At 41.0% G+C, this 21,596-nt stretch overlaps 1 protein-coding gene across 3 annotated transcripts in view; it reads right to left on the reverse strand.

Annotated features, from left to right (window-relative positions):
- Positions 1-8,197: 8,197 nt before the first annotated feature.
- LOC124805011 (nucleosome assembly protein 1-like 1) overlaps positions 8,198-21,596 on the reverse strand; it is a 36,589-nt gene continuing 23,190 nt past the window's right edge. For all 3 annotated transcript variants that reach the window (XM_047265413.1, XM_047265414.1, XM_047265415.1), the window contains 2 exons: positions 20,671-20,790; positions 8,198-10,053 (listed from right to left, as the gene is read on the reverse strand). In XM_047265413.1, the coding sequence (XP_047121369.1) occupies positions 9,896-10,053; positions 20,671-20,790 (278 nt within the window). In that variant the 3' untranslated portion in view covers positions 8,198-9,895. The remainder of the gene's footprint in view (positions 10,054-20,670; positions 20,791-21,596) is intronic.

Raw genomic sequence — 21,596 nt, forward strand, 5'->3', positions numbered from 1 at the left:
GAACCAGGTTGTAAAATCAAACCCCTTCAGAGGCTTTGAAATTTTTATTCCAAATCTTTATCAGACTGACTTTGTCCATTTACTTTACTATTTGTCCACCACCTTATAGACGGTTACAAAGAGTCGATCCCAGCCTCCCTCACCTGAAATCCATGTGAGTTACCAAATATTTTGTCACCAGCAAATGATTATCGACGAGCATTCACCAGTAAGACAAACTGGGTGTAATTTACAAATTAGTCTGCAATGAAGGCTAATAGGAGTGTCTTAATTTGTTTTGCTTTGTTAATTTAGAAAATATATCAGCATTTATGTATCCTGTTTCATCAGCGAAAGAAGAGACTTCATAGTCATCCTTCACTTCACATAACACCCTAGTAGATGTCTCATAACTCTCTCCTACACATTTGCGAACGTTCAGCAGGCGTTGCTCCCAGGTGCTCCGTCATCAGCAGATGACAGATGCTTGTCTTGCCATTATTTTTTTCAGTTCTGAGAGTGAGATGCGTGGCATATTCCGACTACAGATTTGATTTTTTTCAGTATTCATGTTCTATGGGATTAAGTCTGGATGGTGTGATAGGAGTCAGATTTGAACAAATCCATTTTCTTGAAAAAATGTTGTCTATACAGTAAAGTGGTAAAAGCTGGCACTCCTTAACTAATGCCCAAAGTTCGGCTTTCTACATCTGCATCTATACTCTGCAAACCACTGTGAGGTCCATGGCAGAGAGTACATCCCATTACACCAGTTATTAGGGTTTCTTCCTGTTCAACTCGTGTATGGAGTGTGGGAAGGAAGATAGTTTTAATGCCTCTGTGTGTGCAGTAATTATTCTTTATCTTATCCTCACAATTCCTATGTGAGCAATAGGTAGGGGGTTGTAGTATGCTCCTAGAGTAGTCATTTAAAGCCGGTTCCTGAAACTTTGTTAAAATACTTTTTCACCATAGTTTATGTCTGTCTTCAAGAGTCTGCCAGTTCAGTTCCTTCAGCATCTCTGTGATCCTCTCCCATGGATCAAAAAAACCTGTGACTGTTTGTGCTGCCCTTCTCTGTACCGGTTCAATATCTGCTATTAGTCATCTGGTACAAACACTTGGGCAGTATTCTAGGATGGGTTGAATGAGCAATTTCTTTTGTAGACTTACTGCACTTGCCCAATATTCTACCAATAGATCAATAAATCTACCACCTTCTTTACCCATGACTGAACCTATGTGATCATTCCATTGGTGTCACACACAGGTATTTGTATGAGTTGGTTTTCCAGAGACCTGGCTCATAACATATGTTGTTACTGGCCAGCCAGGATTGAATTTACCTTTTTAAAGAACTAGCAGATGATGGTTTATTTCACCTGTTTATTGTGATACTTCTTGGAGGTAAGCCTGGTATAAGATGGAATTGTATGTACAATGGACATTCCCAAAGTAAGTTTCATCATTGTTTTTCACATGGAAACTTTATTGTCAAAAACAATTACACCACAGCATCACAATTTATACATCTTGTGCTATTTTTCGACATCAATTTGGCTTCCATTTGGAACCATGTGCTCAACAACTGCAATATTAGTATTATTAATAAGAAAAATGACAGCCTTGGTCATATGAGGTTTGAAATCATTTATTACAGCAAATCAATTTCAGCCATTGTATGACCAACTTCAGAGCTAAAAAAGTATAATACATAAAATCAGCGGTGAAGACCATATTACATAACATAGGCAAGCGGAAGTCACACTGATTACGTAACAATGACGTATAGTACATACCAAATATCAAAGTCTTGAAGACGCATAATAAAAGCACATACAACCACTTCAACATAGCGTCAATGCAGAACAACATAGCAGCTAACAAAAAAATTTTGAACTGAGCTTGCAGCTTACAGTCACATGCAGCAAAGCTCGATACAGGACATAGGCATCAGAGAGCCCTTCTTATTCAAATAACCCATTACACAGGATATATTTTATTTTAAAAAAAGGGGACCAAGATTTTACACAAATGAACAGCAAAAACCAATTAAAAACACAATATCCGTAACCAAAGAAATCAAGAATATAATTTATACAAACATACAACAGTAAGATAAATTATGTCCTTTGACGTACCATTCTAAAAACCATCAACAGGCATTAACAAAGTGTACATGACCTTAGTTCAGTTAATAATAGAAGAAATCCAACAAATAATGTCAGTTTGTACACCACTTAATATTCATTTTTGCTTCCCCTGCAAATGGCAAATTCTAAACCAAACCAAATGAGTGGAGTCGGAGACTGTGGTAGACTTCATAGACAAATACCACAACTTCCATAATTATGCATACCAAACCCACCAGTGGGATGAATAATCACATTGAGACAGGCATCCACCAGGCCATCATAGGATGAAAAACATCTGGAAGTGTGCTTTCATAAAGTGACACGATTACTCACAATAAGCACAAATTAAAATCTATGTAAAAGCTTCTCCCCTTTTTCCATACAATATGTCCTGTATAATGGGTTATTTGAATAAAGAAGGCACTGTGATGCTTATATTGTGTACCGAGCTTTGCTGCATGTGTTTGTAAGCTGGAAGCTCAGTTCAAAATTTTTTCAGCTATGTTTTTCTATATTGGTGCCATGTCGAAGTTGTAATATGTTCTTTTATGACGAAGTGTTCAAGACTTAAATATTTGGTATGTGCTATGTATCATAATTGTGATGTACTCCATGAGGCTTGTCTTTGTTATGTGATATGGTCTTCACATCTGATTTGAGTCTTCTTTCTTAGCACTGAAGACGGTCACACACAGATGGAAATCAATTTGCTGTAATAAATGATTTCAAGCCTCTTACAACTGGGGCTGCCATTTTTCTTGTTTACAAAATTTTTCAACATAGTCACCACTGACATTTGATGTAGTGTGCAATCAGTTCAAAGAAACTGCTCTAGTAAAACTCAGTGCCCTGCAACACAAGGAATTATCGCACACACTCTAGCAATGTTGTTTTCATTCAAGCATGTGGAGAGATGCCAACTTAGACCTTCATTCTCCAATCCCTTCGTTCTCTGAAAATGCAACACCAGTGGCCAACTGTTCAGTTAGACATGACCTCTTCACCATATACGGTCTGTGGGCATTTGCGGATGACAGACACACTAGTCCCACTTGCCTATTCATACTGGATAACAGCAACCACTTCCACTGATAACCACATAGTTAGTACATACTTGTTTGCCATCACAACAGGTACTCGAATAACCTTGGGCATGCCGGTCTGCTGCTGCTACTCTCCCTTCTTCGACTGTGTGCATGCATCATTCCACCTCCAGTGATGGGTCTGGATCCACAGAGCATTTGTTTGTTTCACCTGGTTTACCATCATCTCCCTCCAAAACAATGACAAAAATTGCTTTTGGAACATCCCTCATACTTTTGAAAATTTGTACTGTCCATTTCTGAGTGATAGTCTGATGTTTTGGTTTTTGAGACATATGAAAAGTGCACCCAGAATTGAATCCGTATCACTGCCTGCATGCACATTTACACACTGTCATCTTGCCAACATTTATTCACAATGTAATGTTTGTGAATCCACGTTTCATCTTAGTAAACCAGTGGCCATTTTAATTCTGACGCCTCAGTTTGCGTAAAAACCTAAGGTAAGTACATGGCCTGCCTGGAAGTGTGAAAACATTACAAATGGTGACCCTAATATCATTTGCAGTAACACCACTATTGGTTCCAATGTGGTACACATTGGAATCTATTCACTGACCCTATCAGTGCAAACCAATGTACAGACCGCTCCAGATACCCTCTCAGGGCTAGCATGATGTACCATAACCATCGAGTGTTGGGAATTGTCATCAGCAAAGCGGATTTCTAGAAGAGCAACACAAGTTGCCAAAGAGGAGGGAATAAGAGTTGTAGATCCAGCAGGTGACAGTGATACCCATTGCAGTTTCACTGAATGATTGCATAGGTGATGTCAAGGTTTTTATTTGGAAGAGAAAAATAATATCAGTCGATATGTGTAGTGTTGCAGTCACAAGTTCTACAAAATGTTGTTTACAAGCAATGAAAATCTTTTAAGTATTCTTAAACATTAAAAAAGTCTTGACAACTTGTGTTAATGACATTACACTAATCAAACAAATATGTTCAATTAAAATCAAACCAATTTTTTAAAATAAGAATCTGATTTTTGAAACCCAGCTGTATCTGAAATATCGATACTCTACATCCAATATACTGTCAACATTGATTTTACCACTTAAGAGAATTCTGCTGTCTCTGCATGCAAAGAAAGGGTAAGCAAATGAAATTGTGACGAAAACCCCTCATGATGAACTCCTAGATAAATAAACCAATTGATTACATTTACATACAATTCATATGTCCTTGTGTTCCACTGACAGACTTACCCCACAGCATATTTGGATTCATAGCTCTTGACTCAATCCTTGATAAAGGTTTCTTACCTTTTAAACTGCTACATTCTCCTCTTCCATCATCCCATGAATTTTCCATCACACAAACACCTGGTACATGCAACATTTACATATTTTATGTGAAGCTTATACAGGAAATTTACAGCAATCCACATGTACCCAATATTTTCAATTTCTCCTGTTATGTCAAGGTGACACTCAAAGCTAGATACAACTGTGTGGTGTATCTCTCTCTCCAGTTAACAACCGAGTGTTTCAGGGCCCAAATTTCACTACAGGTCTTATAATACAATCCTGCTTTCACATAGCAGGAAATAACATTTTACAACTTTTCAGTTTTTTTAGTGCTCTCTTTAAATCTCTGTGCTTAATCCACTACCACTTTCGCATTAATGTAATTATAAATTTCCCATTATTTACATTTAATGAAAATGTGGCTGGGATGGGGAGGACAAGGAAAGATGTGTTGCAAGTGGCAAAAATGAAGTTTGCCTTAAAGTAGCATTTACAAAATTATGCAGTCAACTTTTGAGTCCTGGGCTGCTCCATGCCCCTAGTGCTGTCTTCAACACTGCAACCGAACAATATTGTATTTAGTATTTTTCATTCCAATTAAGTTGCATTCCTATACATTAGCAAATGAAGACTGTTGAGCTAAGCTTTAGAAACAATGAACAAAAACTGCAACAATAGGCAAGAACTATTGTACTGCATCTTCTGGACAACAAACTGCGAACAGTCACTAATTAGGTCACCTTTCGTGTAAAATGTATGAACTGCATGGGATTTGCTGGGAAATTGTAAAAATGCAATAATTGATTTCAGGGAGATGTGAAGTATTCAAAATTTTGTTTCAATAGGTAGAAATTACAAACTTGGCTGTTCATTTGAGAACTAACAGCACCCCTTAAATTTCTAGTGCAACAACAATATTTACAATCACGACTGTCACTCAATTTTGGTTTTTCTCAATTTGGAGTGTATTAGATTGGTACCTGACAGTGCCACTAAAATTTAACTGTACATCACATCCTACAATATTACATCTCTTAATGCCAATACATATCTTCATACATGTATCTGCATCTATTGACAGCAATTCTCTGTTTGGTTCAAACACCTTGTGTTGTCAGCCAACAGCAGTTGCTAATTATCATATAGTTTGCATTTCTCTGAAAAGTGATTTTTGGTGTATGATAAAGCCAATTTCATGATTTGAAGCAATACAGATATATTTTGTCTACAGTGTAGATACGACCTTTTCTGTTTCATGTCTGCACTACAGAAGTTTTATCAAATGTGACAATAAAATGTATTTCTGCTGGAGATTCTGACATTAAACCTTTGAAATAAATGATAAAAATCTAACAGACGACTGAACTAACTATAATTCTTTTTCCTAGAAAAGCAGAAACTACCACATTTCGAAACCTCTAACTTACGTAAAACCACAACTTCCACAAATAAATGCTAATACAAATACAGTGAAACCTCTCTATAACGTTTTCCAAGGAACCACAAATTCTAAACACTGTAGAGGAAAACACTATAAAGAGGAAGGCTTCCAAATAATAATTATAGGGCATTACTGAAGATTGGGATACCACTAATCAGCTTTGACAAATGGTACCATAGATGACATTTTAAATTCTCACAACACTAATATGATATTCATTGCAAATGATCACTGTATCAAATGATTAGTTTTTTATAATTAAAACACATTCTCCACATTCCGCTTTGTATACAACACCATGACTATCGAAATTTATCAATCCATCCAGTGGACACCTTAAAATTTTCCCATTCCTAACTGTAGTGATATTTGAAGCACCTTCTCCTTCAAAATAGTTCCGTTTATAGGAATGTTTGCAGCATGTGGTTGCTGAGACCAAGTTAATAAAACTTCCTCCATTTCGTTGTAAGTCGATGGTTTCAAACGCATAAGTTTCGAATTTCCACAATTCTCAAACCGATCTGTTTTTCGTAAGTGTTGAGTGTTGCAGGGCCGGTTCAAGTAGCTTCACTAGCTCCACGCGACTCACCAGGAGATGCCTCCACTTTTTTTACTAACAAACTTCTTCCAGAGAAATGTTCTTCCACTTTTCACTCATGTAAGCTTAAAAAAACGTTATATCTAAGACACACGAACTGTTTGCTGCTCAACTCTCAACACGCTGTGAATACAAAGCATCGACTGAAATGGCGCCAAAAAGATCGCAAGCAGAATGTGCGTCAAATGTCACGTGACCAGGCTCTGCCGCTGACACAAAACACGCTGAGCACGGACTTTCCGAGCCAGAGCTAACTTATTTCTCGTTCGATCTGCCAGATACATTTTACAAAGAACAGATAAGATTAATATTAATCACAAATGTTTGGAACTTACAATGTGGAAACAAATTATATCAGTTATTACATTACAATTATGTTAGGGAAACTACATTACATTAACTGGAACAAAAATAAAAAATTGAAGACAGTTAATTACACAGTAACATTAAGATTATGGAGCCATTTCCTGGAATTGTTAACTTGGGGAGCAACATCAGAGCTGTCTCAAACCATGAATGTTACAAACCAGAAGATGGTCCATTGTTTGTACCTCGCCACAGTCACAACACTGATCGTCTGTATTCCCATTTGGTTGGTTGCTGTCTGCATCATCCAACTCCCGTGCGAAACCCGTTTAGAGCTGACCAGTGTTTCCTGTTGAGATTGAAGCCTTCAACCCTTTTGGTTGGGTCGTGGATTAGGTGCTGATTTTCCACGACTCCTCTTCTCAGACCCTGCCATGCATTCTTCCATTCAGCATCGAGACCCTCTGTGCCCAATGTTCTGCTCCAGACGATAGGTTTCCTGGACTTGAGTCTCATGGGTCCTCCCATGTCGGTATGTATGGGTAGCCTTGGGTTTGCTTCAATTTTTTCTACAATGTCCTGGGTTGCTTTCTCTCTACGTATGGAAGCAGGAGCGATATTTGCCAGCACCGGAAGTCACTCAACGGGGGTTGGCCTGAGTGTGCCGGTGACAGTTCTCTGAGTGGCATTTGGTCGTACATCCACTTTTTGGCATGCAGGCTTCTGCTCCAGACTGGGGCACAGTATTCTGCAGCGCTGTACACCAGTGCCAGTGCAGCAGTTCGTAGAGTGGCAGCATCACAACCACAAGAGCAAACTGAATCCACAAAACGGAAAACGATGTGTCTACATCCAGTCACTTAAACGTTATAAAGAGGTAAATAATTGACCAGGGTTCCAAAAAATATGAGCATTACATGGAGAAAATTGCAATATAGAGATAACCAAGTAAAGAGGAAAATTTAACATTGGTTATATGGGCTTTTAGTCAAGACCGAAAAAAACGGACGTAACACAGGAAAACATATGGAGGAACGTTATAAAGAGGCTTCACTGTAATAAAGTGGCTTACTAATGTTTGATAAACTAGACTTAAGAACAATTTCCCATCATTTTGTGAAGTTCCTTAAGGAGTGTTAAGTCTGGTTTCCCTGTAAATACCTGTTACCTGGTTCCCACGACTAAAACTACACGCACAGCTCTCACTTTTACATTGGTGTACAAACCAACAGCAAGGACATTTGTACTACTCTGGCATAAGCATTTTATGATGAACTACATTTTTAAATAGTAAAATTAATACACTGAGGTATACATGTTATTTTTCCAAATGGTTGAAAAAATAAGAGAAACATCCATGAAGATAATATTCAAAAGACGAAAGCTTTCTACAGCAAAATGCATTTTATTACAAAATGAGTTACAAAATCAGATCAGAAACAATGATAGATCTTTGATATTCATGTTTGATAAAGCACTAAAAGCAGCCTTAAGAATGTAACCTACATTCTGTTCTTACAAGGAACCATGCAGTGATAATGTGCAATAAATGATAGCAGTACTGTATACTATTTAATAACAACTGAAAGGCCATTTTTTCCTTTCCACAACAGTAAACGCAGCTCAAAACAGAAGATTGGAGCTAAACAATTTTAAAATACAATATGTATTATACAAACTAGCAGTCATGTACTTTCCTGAGTTACTATTATTACAATAATTTCAACAAGTTTTTATTAAAAGGGTTTCCAATCACAATGCAAAATAAGTTACCAGCCTTCAAAGGCACATATGGAATTTTTCATAGTATACTACTCATGCGAAACATTTCCACCATAGAAAACTCTGCAACTACAGCAGAAAACTACCATGCATTTTTTTAAAAATTAAATAATTCTGCAGGTGAGGAAACAAGATGCAACAAACGTTCAGTGTACACCACAATTAAAATGGAGACAATTAAAAACCACGTACATAATTTACACCATTGGTACCATAGTTTGAATCCCCAATCAGCAAGTAATTCAGAGCAAGAAAGCCTCAGTAATATTTTGTGAATATTGTAAAATAGGAGCTTTTAAATTATCTGCACCAATTCACACCAATTAGATGTATAGACCACTTTCTACAAAGTAACTAATTACATGTCAGATAAAATTTTGAGTGGGGGGGGGGGGAAAGCTTTTTCTCAGCACCAAAACTGACAAAAATAAAATATTATGGTATCTAAAATTGGAGACCATGAAACTACAGAAAGTGTGTTTTAATGTTTTATCACCAAACTAATGTTACAATAGCATAAGCATGATAATTTCTTATGTTTGCAGTCCATTTCACATTGCATAGGTATAAAGATACAGTTAATATGTGCCACTTAATTCAACTATCTTTCTTACACACACACACACACACACACACACACACACACACACACACTAATGAACATGATATCCTAAACCACATTCTGTGCAGTAGAAGGGTGTGGCAAGGGTTGCGACCAAGTCTTCAGTGTTTAAACACACTTTTGTTTTTCAAAAAATATATTACACAACAGTTGTGATTAACTCTTGAAAACAGCATTCAGTGAAGGTCTGATCCACAGAATTTTTGAGATGCTGTTTCACAAACACAGTCAATGTACACATATACATCACCAGAAGCTGCAGATACACAACATCTGCATTAATTTCTTGCAGTAATTCATGACAAACAGAAGCAACACAATTCCTGTTACACGTTGTCATTACCAACAATAAGTTGTGCAGTTCATTTCTTAATACCACACAAAAAATTAGAGCAGTCTCATTTGGCACTAACACATGTAACAAAATGTTTTTATAAAAATGCTTGCTTTATTGACAACCATTGTGGTTCAAGCACTCAACATGGGTGTACAGTGAAAATAGTTCTTATGATAAGAAAACTAACCAACAGACAATTTTAAACGAACATTATAAAACATGTATCAATGTAACAAACATGATTTGCCAATTTTTAAGAATTTAGCATTATACTATTTTTAATTTTTCATACAAAAAAGAGAAGCAGATTCAAGAGTGTGAGCGGCTGCAAACACCAAACTGCTACTGTTGTTTACAGTCACCTGGTGTTGGGTTATTACCAGAACGAACAGAAATACGATTGCCAGGCTTGTATGTAGGATCATCATCATCATCTTCCTCTTCTTCACCTTCTTCACCCTCCTCTTCCTCTTCAAAATCTTCATCTTCTAATGCTTCACCTACAAAAATTAATCCAATAAACATTTTTTATTTCTAAAAACCAATTCACAATGAAAATTTCACACAATCTGCAGCAAGTTACTTAGGCCTCTTCACAGCATGAACACAGACAGGCACTGACATCTTACATTATATTTCCTTGCAACAACTGAAATTAACAAGGTAATTTTGGCATTAAGACTTCAACTAAACTGTACATTTGAAAATGTGGCACTGAATAAGTGCTACTGTACAGTTAGCCAATTACAAAGTGATTGCATTACAGAATTGTCAAGTTATGTTCAGGACAGCATTAGAGATAATCAGCTAATTCAGGAAAATTAGCTAAAACAAGAAAAATACTTCAGCTTCAACACACTGCAGTATCATGAATGGTCTTAGAATGGAAAGGCTATTGGCAAACTTCCGTGTACATTTCAAAACAGTAAGCCAACAATTCCATAAAAACTAGTATCATGCTTCAAATACTAATTGGATATCCAATTAATTGTGTGTGTGTGTGTGTGTGTGTGTGTGTGTGTGTGTGTGTGTGTGTGTGTGTACAAATCAGATACGTTATCAAACAAGAAAACAGCTCTTACAGTGAAATTTGGAAACCCAGCTGAGAGACAATCACAAGAACTGTCACAAAGGGAGAAATCTAGCTACCTGTCAAATACTTTGTACATACATTTAAATATACGTAGAGCAAAGCTCCTGTTCCAAGCAAAAATGCTATTATATAATAAAATTTTAGAAAGCATTCTGGAGCATAGCAATCAATATAAACAAGGTTGCTGCAAGTTTCCCCAAGCACAATTCCCTGATATTTCCCTGGTTTCCAGACAAGTTTTAACATTTTTCCCTGACAAATTGAGATTTCAAGGTAAATTAAGATGCAAGCTGACAATGTCTTCACAGCTACAGTACAAGAAACAATAGTGCAAACTAGGAAATATCTAAAAAAGAACTTGCAAGCAGATTGCGTTTCCTGATGTGAGAAAAAATAATAAGTACTAACATCATTTGTAATGAACTGTTTTTAGATGGAGAAAGCAAGCCAAATGGTATGTGGTCTCATTAAGGCCACTGATATTTTATTTCAATAAAATGAAACATTTGGCGAGAAAAATGAACATTTCCTTGTCACAAGACAGATTTAAAATACCTTAATTGATTTCAGAAACAACCCCAGATAAAAGTAGGCCTCTTTAAAGAAGTGTATAAGGTGTGGAAGAATTGTGTAAACCAACACTGTAGGTGACTGCCAATAAAATGTTGGTTCTGCTATGTTCGTTATTAGCAATTATTACCCACTGTGTGGTATCTATTATTTTACAGGTACTGTGTGATTTTCCCCCCACAGGAAGTACATGGGTACATAATGTACAAACCGCAACAATTTTCTTATAGTCATCCATAGATTCTAACATACAAACTACTTTTGAAGTGCCAAAATTTACTAAAACAAAACTTCTACAAAACACCACACTGTACGAAGTACCTAGGTATATGGATAAACCATGATAATCCACTGCATTACACCAAACACAAACAGATCTGGCCTGCAGGCAGATTGGCGAGACTAGATGTGATGGCAAGGGCCTGCACATTAGTGGGAAATGAATGGCTTCAGATCGGCAGGCCCAATCCTTTACAAATACCCGCAGAAATGGCCTCCAGTTTTGGTCCATTGTGGAAATCCACTCCCATGGCCGGCTGTCACCAGCCACCAACAGCTTGTTGACAAAATGAGACCATGGTTATCAAACCATGAAACAGGTAACTTGTTCAAATACTCTAGAATCAATAATGATGATAGGTAGCAATTTACCAAAAAGATGATTGCCAAGCCACACAGGCATGTAGGAAAGAATCACACTCTCACAACTAAATTCTCAGCCATAGCTGTAGTCAGAAAATGAGCGCACACACATTCACACAATCACAGACAACTCAAGCACACGACTGCCACTTCCGGCCACTGCACCTACAGTCAGAATCAGGTCCAAACAAATCACTCCTCAATGCCTCCCTGCCTTTCTTCGGCAGCTGCAAGGCTAGTGGCAAGTAGTGGTGGCAGCACTGACTGCAAGCAGAGGTGAGTAGTAGAAAGGGGAGAAGCAGTAGTATTGAGATAGCAGGGAAGCAGCATAAATATTCAGCTGCACCCGGCCAGGGACGACATGACCATTGAGTAAAACCATTTCATCTACTGAGTCAAAAAATGATATTTTTCAAATTTTTTTTCAAGTTTCCCTGATATTACCCTCAATTTCCCCAACATGTTTGAAATTCCCCGATTTATAGAACATGTGGCAACCCTGATTAAATGTTAAAAATCAATTAAAACAGTTTATTGCTTTTTCAGATTTTTGTTGGCAACCAGTTTTGGCCTTTTCCCCGGACCATCTTTGAGATTACACTGCCATTATGTCTGCTGGTTGCAGTAGATGGAGTACTGCTATGGATCTCACTGTCACCAGCAGTAGCCATAATGGCCACGTAAGCCTCAAGATGGTCCAAGGAAAGGCCCAAAATCTGTTACTAACAAATCTGAAAATGCGATTGAGACTTTTTAATGGTTTTTAATAATAGAATAATACCGAGAGCTATGTTGTGGTTTTGTGGTTTTAGGGCGCAAAACTTCTATGGTCATTAGCGCCCAGCCCGTGACGTAGGAAACAGGAAAAAAGACGAAATTTAAAATCAGCAGCAAGGGGAACAAAGTCATAAAATTTGAGAAACTAAAGGCAGAAGGAATGCTTAAAAATCCACTATAGAAGGGGTTGGTTGTCCCCAAAAAAAAAAAAAAAAAAATCAAATGACTGACGTCATTTCATTGTCACTAATAAACTGTAGAACACGGTCAGCTGAGCGCGTGTCATCTGCTAAAATCAATGATAGATCAGGCGATAGCTGTAGACGGGAGCGTAACGGATTAAAATAGGGGCATTCAATTAAAAGGTGTCTGACCGTCCACAGCTGAGAGCAGTGGGGACAGAGTGGGGGAGGATCACCGCTTAAAAGATGTCGATGGCTAAAAAGACAGTGCCCTATCCGGAGTCTAGCTAAAATTACCTCCTCCCGACGACGCGTTCGGGAGGAAGAGGTCCAAACGCAAGGAAGGGCTTTCACTTCCCGCAATTTATTATGGGGAAGTGTTGACCAATGCGCATGCCATAAATGAGCAACTTGGCGACAAACCGCTCCGTAGATCGGTAAACGGAAGAGACTGAATAGCTGGCTGAGGAAGAGAGACTGCAGCCTTGGCCGCTATATCGGCCGCCTCATTCCCACAGATACCAGCGTGTCCCGGGAGCCAGAGGAACGCCACTGAGACGCCCCCCAGGTGGAGCAAGTGCAGACAGTCCTGAATCCGGTGGACCAGAGGGTGCACAGGGTAAAGAGCTTGGAGACTTAGGAGAGAGCTGAGAGAATCTGAGCAGATTACGTACTGTATCCGCTGATGGCGGCGGATGTAGTGGACAGCCTGGAGAACAGCGTAAAGCTCCGCAGTATAAACCGAACACTGGTCGGGAAGCCGAAAGTGATTTGGGGTGTCGCCAACAATATAGGCACTCCCTACACCTAACGATGTTTTCGAGCCGTCGGTGTAAATAAATGTGGCGTCCGTCATTTGTGCACAGAGCAGCAAATGCCCGACGGTAGACAAGTGTAGGGGTACCATCCTTGGGAAATTGACATAGGTCTCTGAGCAAGTCGATCCGGGGATGGAGCCAAGGCGGTGCTGTACCCCAAGTTGTCAAGAAGGTTTTAGGAAAGCGGAAGGAGAGAGAATGGAGCAGTTGACGGAAGCGGACTTCCGGGGGTAGTAGGGAGGAGGAGCGGCCTGCATACCCGACATCAAAGGAGGTGTCGAAAAAAAGGTCATGGGCTGGATTAGCAGGCATGGAAGACAGATGGCTAGCATAACGACTCAGAAGGACTGCCCGCCGATTGGACAGCGGAGGTTCAGCAGTCTCAGCATAAAGGCTTTCCACAGGGCTGGTGTAAAAAGCTCCAGACACTAAACGTAATCCACGGTGGTGGATAGAGTCGAGACGCCGAAGAATAGACGGCCGAGCAGAGGAGTAGACTATGCTTCCATAATCCAATTTCGAGCGCACTAAGGCGCGATAGAGGCGGAGAAGGACCACTCGGTCCGCTCCCCAGGAGGTACCATTCAGGACACGGAGGGTGTTAAGGGAACGCAGACAGCGAGCCGAAAGATAGGAAACGTGGGACGACCAGCACAGTTTTCTGTCAAACATAAGACCCAAGAATTTAGCGACGTCGGAAAACGGAAGGTTAACAGGACCTAGATGTAAGGAGGGCGGAAGAAACTCCTTACGTCGCCAAAAATTAACACAAACGGTCTTACTGGGTGAGAAACGGAAGCCGGTTTCGATGTTCCACGAGTGGAGGCGATCGAGACATCCTTGAAGACGTCTTTCAAGCAGGCTGGACCGTTGAGAGCTGTAGTAGATCGCAAAATCGTCCACAAAGAGGGAGCCCGAGACATCAGGAAGGAGACAATCCATAATTGGATTAATGGCGATGGCAAACAGTACAACACTCAGCACGGAGCCCTGGGGTACCTCGTTTTCTTGGGAGAAAGTACGGGAGAGAGTAGTGTTCACCCGCACCCTAAATGTGCGCTCTGCCATAAATTCGCGAAGAAAAAGGGGCAGCCGGCCTCGAAAGCCCCAAGAGAACAGTGTGCGGAGGATGCCTGTCCTCCAACAGGTATCGTATGCTCTCTCCAGATCAAAAAAATATTGCTACCATTTGGCGTTTCCGGAGAAAATTGTTCAGGATATAAGTGGAGAGAGCAACAAGATGGTCAACGGCCGAACGATGCTTTCGGAATCCGCATTGGGCTGGTGTTAAAAGACTGCGGGATTCCAGCCACCAAGCTAAACGGTAATTCACCATACGCTCCAAAACCTTACAGACACTACTCGTGAGAGAAATGGGGCGATAGCTAGAGGGGAGATGTTTGTCCTTTCCAGGTTTCGGAACGGGAACGACAATAGCTTCCCGCCATCGCCTGGGAAAGGTACTGTCGGTCCAAATTCGATTGTAAAGGCGAAGGAGGTAACGCAGGCTATGGGTTGATAAATGCAGCAACATTTGGACATGGATACCATCCAGTCCTGGGGCGGAGGAGTGAGAAGAAGAGAGGGCATGTTGGAGTTCCCGCATGGAGAAAACAGTATTGTAGCTTTCGCGATTTTGAGAGGAGAAAGCAAGATGTCGCACTTCCGCTGCACGTTTCTTCGGGAGAAACGCTGGCGGGTAATTTGAAGAGCTCGAAATCTCAGCAAAGTGCTGACCCAATGAATTAGAAATTGCGACGGGGTCCACTAAGGTATCATGCGCGACAGTGAGCCCAGAGACCGGGGAGAAACTAGGCGCGCCTGAGAACCGTCGAAGCCGACTCCAAACTTCCGAGGAGGGAGTGAAGGTGTTAAATGAGCTAATAAAGAATTTCCAGCTTGCCTTCTTGCTATCGCGGATGACGCGACGGCATCGCGCACGGAGCTGCTTATATCGGATACAGTTTGCCAAAGTTGGATGGTGACGGAAAATGCGAAGAGCACGTCGCCGCTCACGTATTGCGTCACGGCATGCCTCGTTCCACCAAGGAACTGGGGGGCGCCGGGGCAATTCGGAGGTGCGTGGTATTGAACGTTCCGCGGCTGTGGGAATAACGTCGGTAATATGTGTGACCTCATCGTCGACGCTGGGAAAGCGACGGTCATCGAATGTCGCTAGAGACGAAAAAAGTGTCCAATCGGCTTGGGCAAACTTCCAGCGTCGCGAGCGCATATATGGCAGTTGAGGCTGCAGTCTAAGAACACATGGAAAGTGGTCACTCGAGTGTGTATCATCAAGGGCGAACCATTCGAAGCGCCGAGCTAGCGGAACAGTACCGACCGCAAGGTCCAAATGAGATAAATTTGTCATGGAGGCAGACAAAAATGTGGGGACCCCAGTGTTGAGGCAGACTAGATCCGCTTGGTGGAAGACGTCTAGCAATAGTGAGCCACGTGGACAAGGATGTGGAGATCCCCAAAGCGGGTGGTGGGCATTGAAGTCCCCAACCAGCAAATAGGGGGGTGGAAGCTGACCAAGAAGATGAAGGAGATCAGCTCGTGCCATTGGTGTGGACGATGGAATGTATACCGTACAAAGAGAGAACGTGTATCCAGAAAGGGAAAGACGGACGGCGACAGCTTGGAAGGAACTGTTTAAGGGGATTTGCTGATAATGGAGAGTATCGTGGAGCAGAATCATGAGTCCTCCATGGGCTGGAGTGCCTTCAACAGAGGGGAGGTCATATCGGACGGACTGAAAATGAGGGAGAACAAAGCGGTCATGGGGACGCAGCTTTGTTTCCTGAAGACAGAAGATGACCGGCGAGTAGGATCGTAACAGGATCGACAATTCATCCCGATTGGCTCGAATGTCGCGGATATTCCAGTGGATAATGGACATAGGGGGAACAGAAAATGGAGGAACGTGACCAAGGGTGCTGTCAACTCAACGACTGCTCAGAGCTTGCGACCGACAGCATGGAATGGCATTCAGTCGAAGGCAGAAGATCCTGATCCATAGGTTGGTCAGGAGCAGCTCCAGACACGAACGACCGGCCAGTTGACCGGCCACCAGCAGCGCGCCTCGGCGACACAGAAGACGGCCGAGGGCGATTTCCGCCAGGTGGTGCTGTAGATGGGACACGCCTTGGCGGAGAAGGAGAGGAACTGTGTTTCTTCGTAGCCTTCTTGGAAGTATGATGTTTAGATGAAGGAGGAACCGATGGTTGTGAAGTTGCGGTACGTAAAAACTCTTCACGAGAATGCTCTTTTTTCGATGACTTGGCGTCTGACTTTTGGGCTCGAGATTTAGCAGAACCCGACGAAGGGTGAGCCATTGAGTGGGCAGGCGAAAGTGGTGAGGTTGAACGGGCGATCCTTGCGCTGGCCGATCTGACGACCGTGGTACTAAAGGTGAGGTCGCAAGTCTGCGTGGCCGCCTCCTTTGTTGGCCGAGGAGAAGCAAGGACAGTGCTGTATTTTCCTTTCTGAGGCACAGTGGGCTGTCGACTGGCGATTAACTTTCGAGCAGCAAAGGTTGACACCTTTTCCTTCACTCTTATTTCCTGGATGAGTTTTTCGTCCTTAAAAACGGGGCAATCTCGAGAGGAAGCAGCGTGGTCACCCATACAGTTGATGCAGCGAGGGGATGGGGGTGGACAAGCACCCTCATGGGCATCCTTGCCACACGTAACACATTTGGCCGGATTGGAACAGGACTGGCTGGTGTGATTGAACCGCTGACATCGATAGCAACGCGTAGGGTTTGGGACATAAGGGCGAACGGAAATTATCTCATAGCCTGCTTTGATTTTTGATGGGAGTTGAACTTTGTCAAATGTCAAGAAGACAGTGCGGGTTGGAATGATGTTCGAATCAACCCTTTTCATAACCCGATGAACAGCTGTGACGCCCTGGTCAGACAGGTAGTGCTGAATTTCTTCGTCAGACAATCCATCGAGGGAGCGTGTATAAACGACTCCACGCGAGGAATTTAAGGTACGGTGCGGTTCCACCCGGACAGGGAAGGTGTGGAGCAGAGAAGTACGCAGCAATTTTTGAGCCTGGAGGGCACTGTGTTTCCAACAACAGGGTGCCATTCCGTAATCTGGAACAAGACTTTACAGGACCCGCAATTGCGTCGACACCTTTCTGAATAATGAAAGGGTTGACCATGGAAAAGTCGTGACCTTCGTCAGACCGAGAAACAACAAGGAACTGCGGCAACGATGGAAGAACCGTCTGTGGCTGAGACTCAGTGAACTTACGTTTGTGAGCAGACATAGTGGAAGGTGAGGAAACCATTGCGGAAGAATCCCCCATGATTACCGGCGTCTCCGATGGCGCGCTCCTTCCTTGTGGGGGCTCTCACCGAGAGCACACCCGCCTTAAGTGATTGTTCACACCTCAGGTCACACCTCCCGACAAACGGACGGAGGGACCAATTGGCACTTTCGGAAGGTATCAGCTCGGGTAATCACCCCTCCCTGGGCCTGGCCGTTACCAGGGGGTACGTACGTGTCCTACCTGTCTACCCGGGGCGGGGAATTACGCGTTACCCCGTCAGCGGCTACGCATGGAATTGCGTGGGTCGGCCTTCAGACACGCACAGGGAGGAAGAAAGAGACAGGGAAAGGAAAGAAGAGGTCTCAAACGCCGCAGCGGAGAAAAGGGTAAAGAGAAGAGGTAAAGAGAAGAGAAGGACGAAGAAAGATGAAGACATACAAGCAAGGAAGGCGAAGAGTGCGGTACATTTACAAGCATCCGTCTCCGGACGTAGGCACAAACCATACTCCCAGAGGGGGAGAAAGGGAAGGAAAGAGCTAGAGGCGAGGGGGGGGGGGCGAAGATGGGGGATGGGGAAGGATACGGAAAGGGGGGGGGGGGGGGTATGCAGCCCGGAAAAGAAGGAAGGCCACATTAGCTCGGGGTCCCGTGCTCGTTACACACGTATCCACAAAAGAGTTGTGGATCCCCTGGGGGGCTAGAGCTATGTTGCTATCATCCTTCACACTCAATTTGGTGTGTTTTCAGGTTAAATCCTGCCTATTTATCAGTGTCCTAACTAAATATTCTGTCAGGGCATTTGGCAAACCCTTATCAACAAATCTGGAAGCATATCAAAGTTCTAAGCAAATGCAAGAACTTTCTCATAAGTACTTCAGTAGCAAGCTTTTAATAGTTGACATGGTGTGTCTTTCAATGTTACAAGACTACATCAGAAGCAGGAACTGACAAGGATCACAGTTGTTTGAAGAATTTTAGCAAATTCCAGTATTAAGAATGATGCTATCATTTTCTTTGAGGTTGTGATTCCTACCATCTTGCTAGAGGTCACATGACAGCAGTACAATCATAATTTGTCCTCGTTTCCACAGTGATCCAATTTTTATTATGTATCCACCTACATGATATTCCAGCATTAACTGGCCCCACAGGAAAAAGAACAATGTGACCACCTAGGAGTGAGTCCGATATTTACTACCTATGCTCCTTTACCAATCAGTCCATTGCAATCAATCTTCTTAGCGTTAACGTTGTCATTGCAATTGTTTTCAGTATAGTTAGATACAGTAAATCCTGTTTAAGAGCTTTCAAAAATTTGTGATATAGCTGTAATGGATTGCATATTCCAAAATCAACTTCAAATATATTTAAAATGTTTTGTGACCATACCAAATAGTCACAAAAGTCCTTTATGAGAGGTCTACCTTATTATGTGGCTAGTTTGCAACAGATACAGACAGTTTAGCAAGTCCACCTGAGAGTGTAAAAATTAATTACAGAAGAGGTCAGCTGCAGATAGCTAATTTTTAACAGCAATCAACATCCTGTTGGTATATGTAAGTAACCTCCTCAAACTTCCACAAATTGTACAGTACCCACTCACATTTCTGCTGTGGCAGTTTCTCAGATGATTGCATATACAAGCCTACCTGTCCACAGAACAGACCTCTTACATCACTAACCATTCTCCTTTGTTTTCTTTGAATAACACACAAAATATGTATTAAAAACAACCTCTAAGTTAAATGTGAATATTACAATGGTATACACTAAAAAATGATCTCAGCTGTAACTGATATGGGACAGTCAGACTAATTGCATGTAAAACATGGTAAGCTAGGTACTTTATTCATATTAGTTCATGATGAACTGAGAAATTGTAGTTCCCTAATTTCAGATTCTCACTAATGGCAAATGTCAGGATGTGTACATAGAAACAGCGGTAAGTGCCACAAAGGGCTGCCACCATTAGAAACAAATGGTGTTTTTTCCAGGTAAATGCCTTTTATGGAAGATTTACACACATCTGAGGATCATGTGGTTAAGTACAACAAAGATCCTGAACACACACGTGCTAGTCAGCTACGTGTGAATATTTAATCATGAATTACCATGAATTTACAAGACAACAACTGGAAATGTTAAGGACCATCTTCAACATACTTTTACATGCAACAGTGAGGTGCTTGGTAAAATTTATTTTATACACAGCTGGATCACAGATTAGTTTTTAGTTTGTTTGATTATAGTAAAAATTGTTAATGCAAGACTTTAACAAAAACTAAAACATACCTTTTTAATTTCACAGGTTTCAAAGAACATTTAATTTTGCATGGAAAGTAAACAGTGGTCAGTCAATTATAATGAAAGTTAAGTCAGTTTGCATGTAACTAATAAACTTTAAAAATTAAGTTTTGGACAGATTTTGCCCATTTACAAATGTCATTACTGTACATGACTTTTTGAATAAAAAGACCACATTGCATGATCTAGAAACATTTAAGAAATACTGAACAATTTCTTGAAATAACCAACTTATTCCTTACCATTGTTTACAGGTGGGGTCTTCAAATTTCTGCTGAAATCTTGTGAACAGTTATTGCAATCTGCAGTTTAAATGATCTAATTGTTTTCAACACCCTTCATGTTTTTCTATTTCGGGACTTAATTATTTCAAAAGAAGCGTTTCAGCACAAAGTTTCATTTTTAAGATTAACAGAAAATACCTATGATTATGCATATTCTCACCTGTATAATACAGGACAGCTCTCGGAACAATTCTCTCTCTGATGTAATGACCAATTTCGAAGTCTGTAGTCAGCAAAGCACGAGTTTCTTCATCAATTTCAGCATCTTGGTCATCGGGAACTGAAAAAAATTTCAGAACTTTATATTTTAGCTATGCCAGAAATCTAAATTCTACACAAATTTAATACATATTATATGGGTAAAACCAAGAAGAGCTAGACTTTTTTACCAGATAACTTCCAACTGACACTCAAAATTCCCACCAATTTATTTTCCAAAATTATGAAATTTCAGAGTGAACTTTTTCAAACCAACTCCTACTTTCTTGGCAGAAAGTGGCATCAGTGTGGACCACTGGCTTACTGGTGCACTAAAAGAAGTCTGGCTGTAGTACAAATCATGGGGAAAAGTTTAAAAAAAAAAATTAAGCCCAATTTCACTCTTCTTGCTACTGCAAGTTCCCTGTCTGGTATCAAAAATGGAAGATCTAACCAAACTGGTTAAAATTACAATTATAAATATCTTTTAGCTTCCAAGGTCAAAGGAATGTTCCCTTAGAGCTGATTTTCCAGACTTCTCTTCATAATACCCACAACCACATCTACAAGGCTTTCTCAATCTTATTTTAACTTGCAGTCCTTTTCCTCAAATATTTCAGTATCTTTCTTGCAGGCCAGAATATTGAAGCAATAACCTTTTTAACACATTTATTAGTAACATCCAAACGTGTCTGAAGACCAATTTTGTTGATGGTTGTACATCCACACTGCTCCTATAGCCTAGTCCTAATGTGTGAATGTAAGGGCAGTTCGAAGAATACACTATTAGAGATTGTCATCTACTGTATTTAGTAAAAGATTTTTCCCAAACTACTCATTTGGAAAGCACAAAGTCATCTTACATTCACATATTAAACTATGGCTGCT

The sequence above is a fragment of the Schistocerca piceifrons genome, chromosome 7 (assembly GCF_021461385.2).
Source record: "Schistocerca piceifrons isolate TAMUIC-IGC-003096 chromosome 7, iqSchPice1.1, whole genome shotgun sequence".
NCBI classification, from domain to species: domain Eukaryota; kingdom Metazoa; phylum Arthropoda; class Insecta; order Orthoptera; family Acrididae; genus Schistocerca; species Schistocerca piceifrons.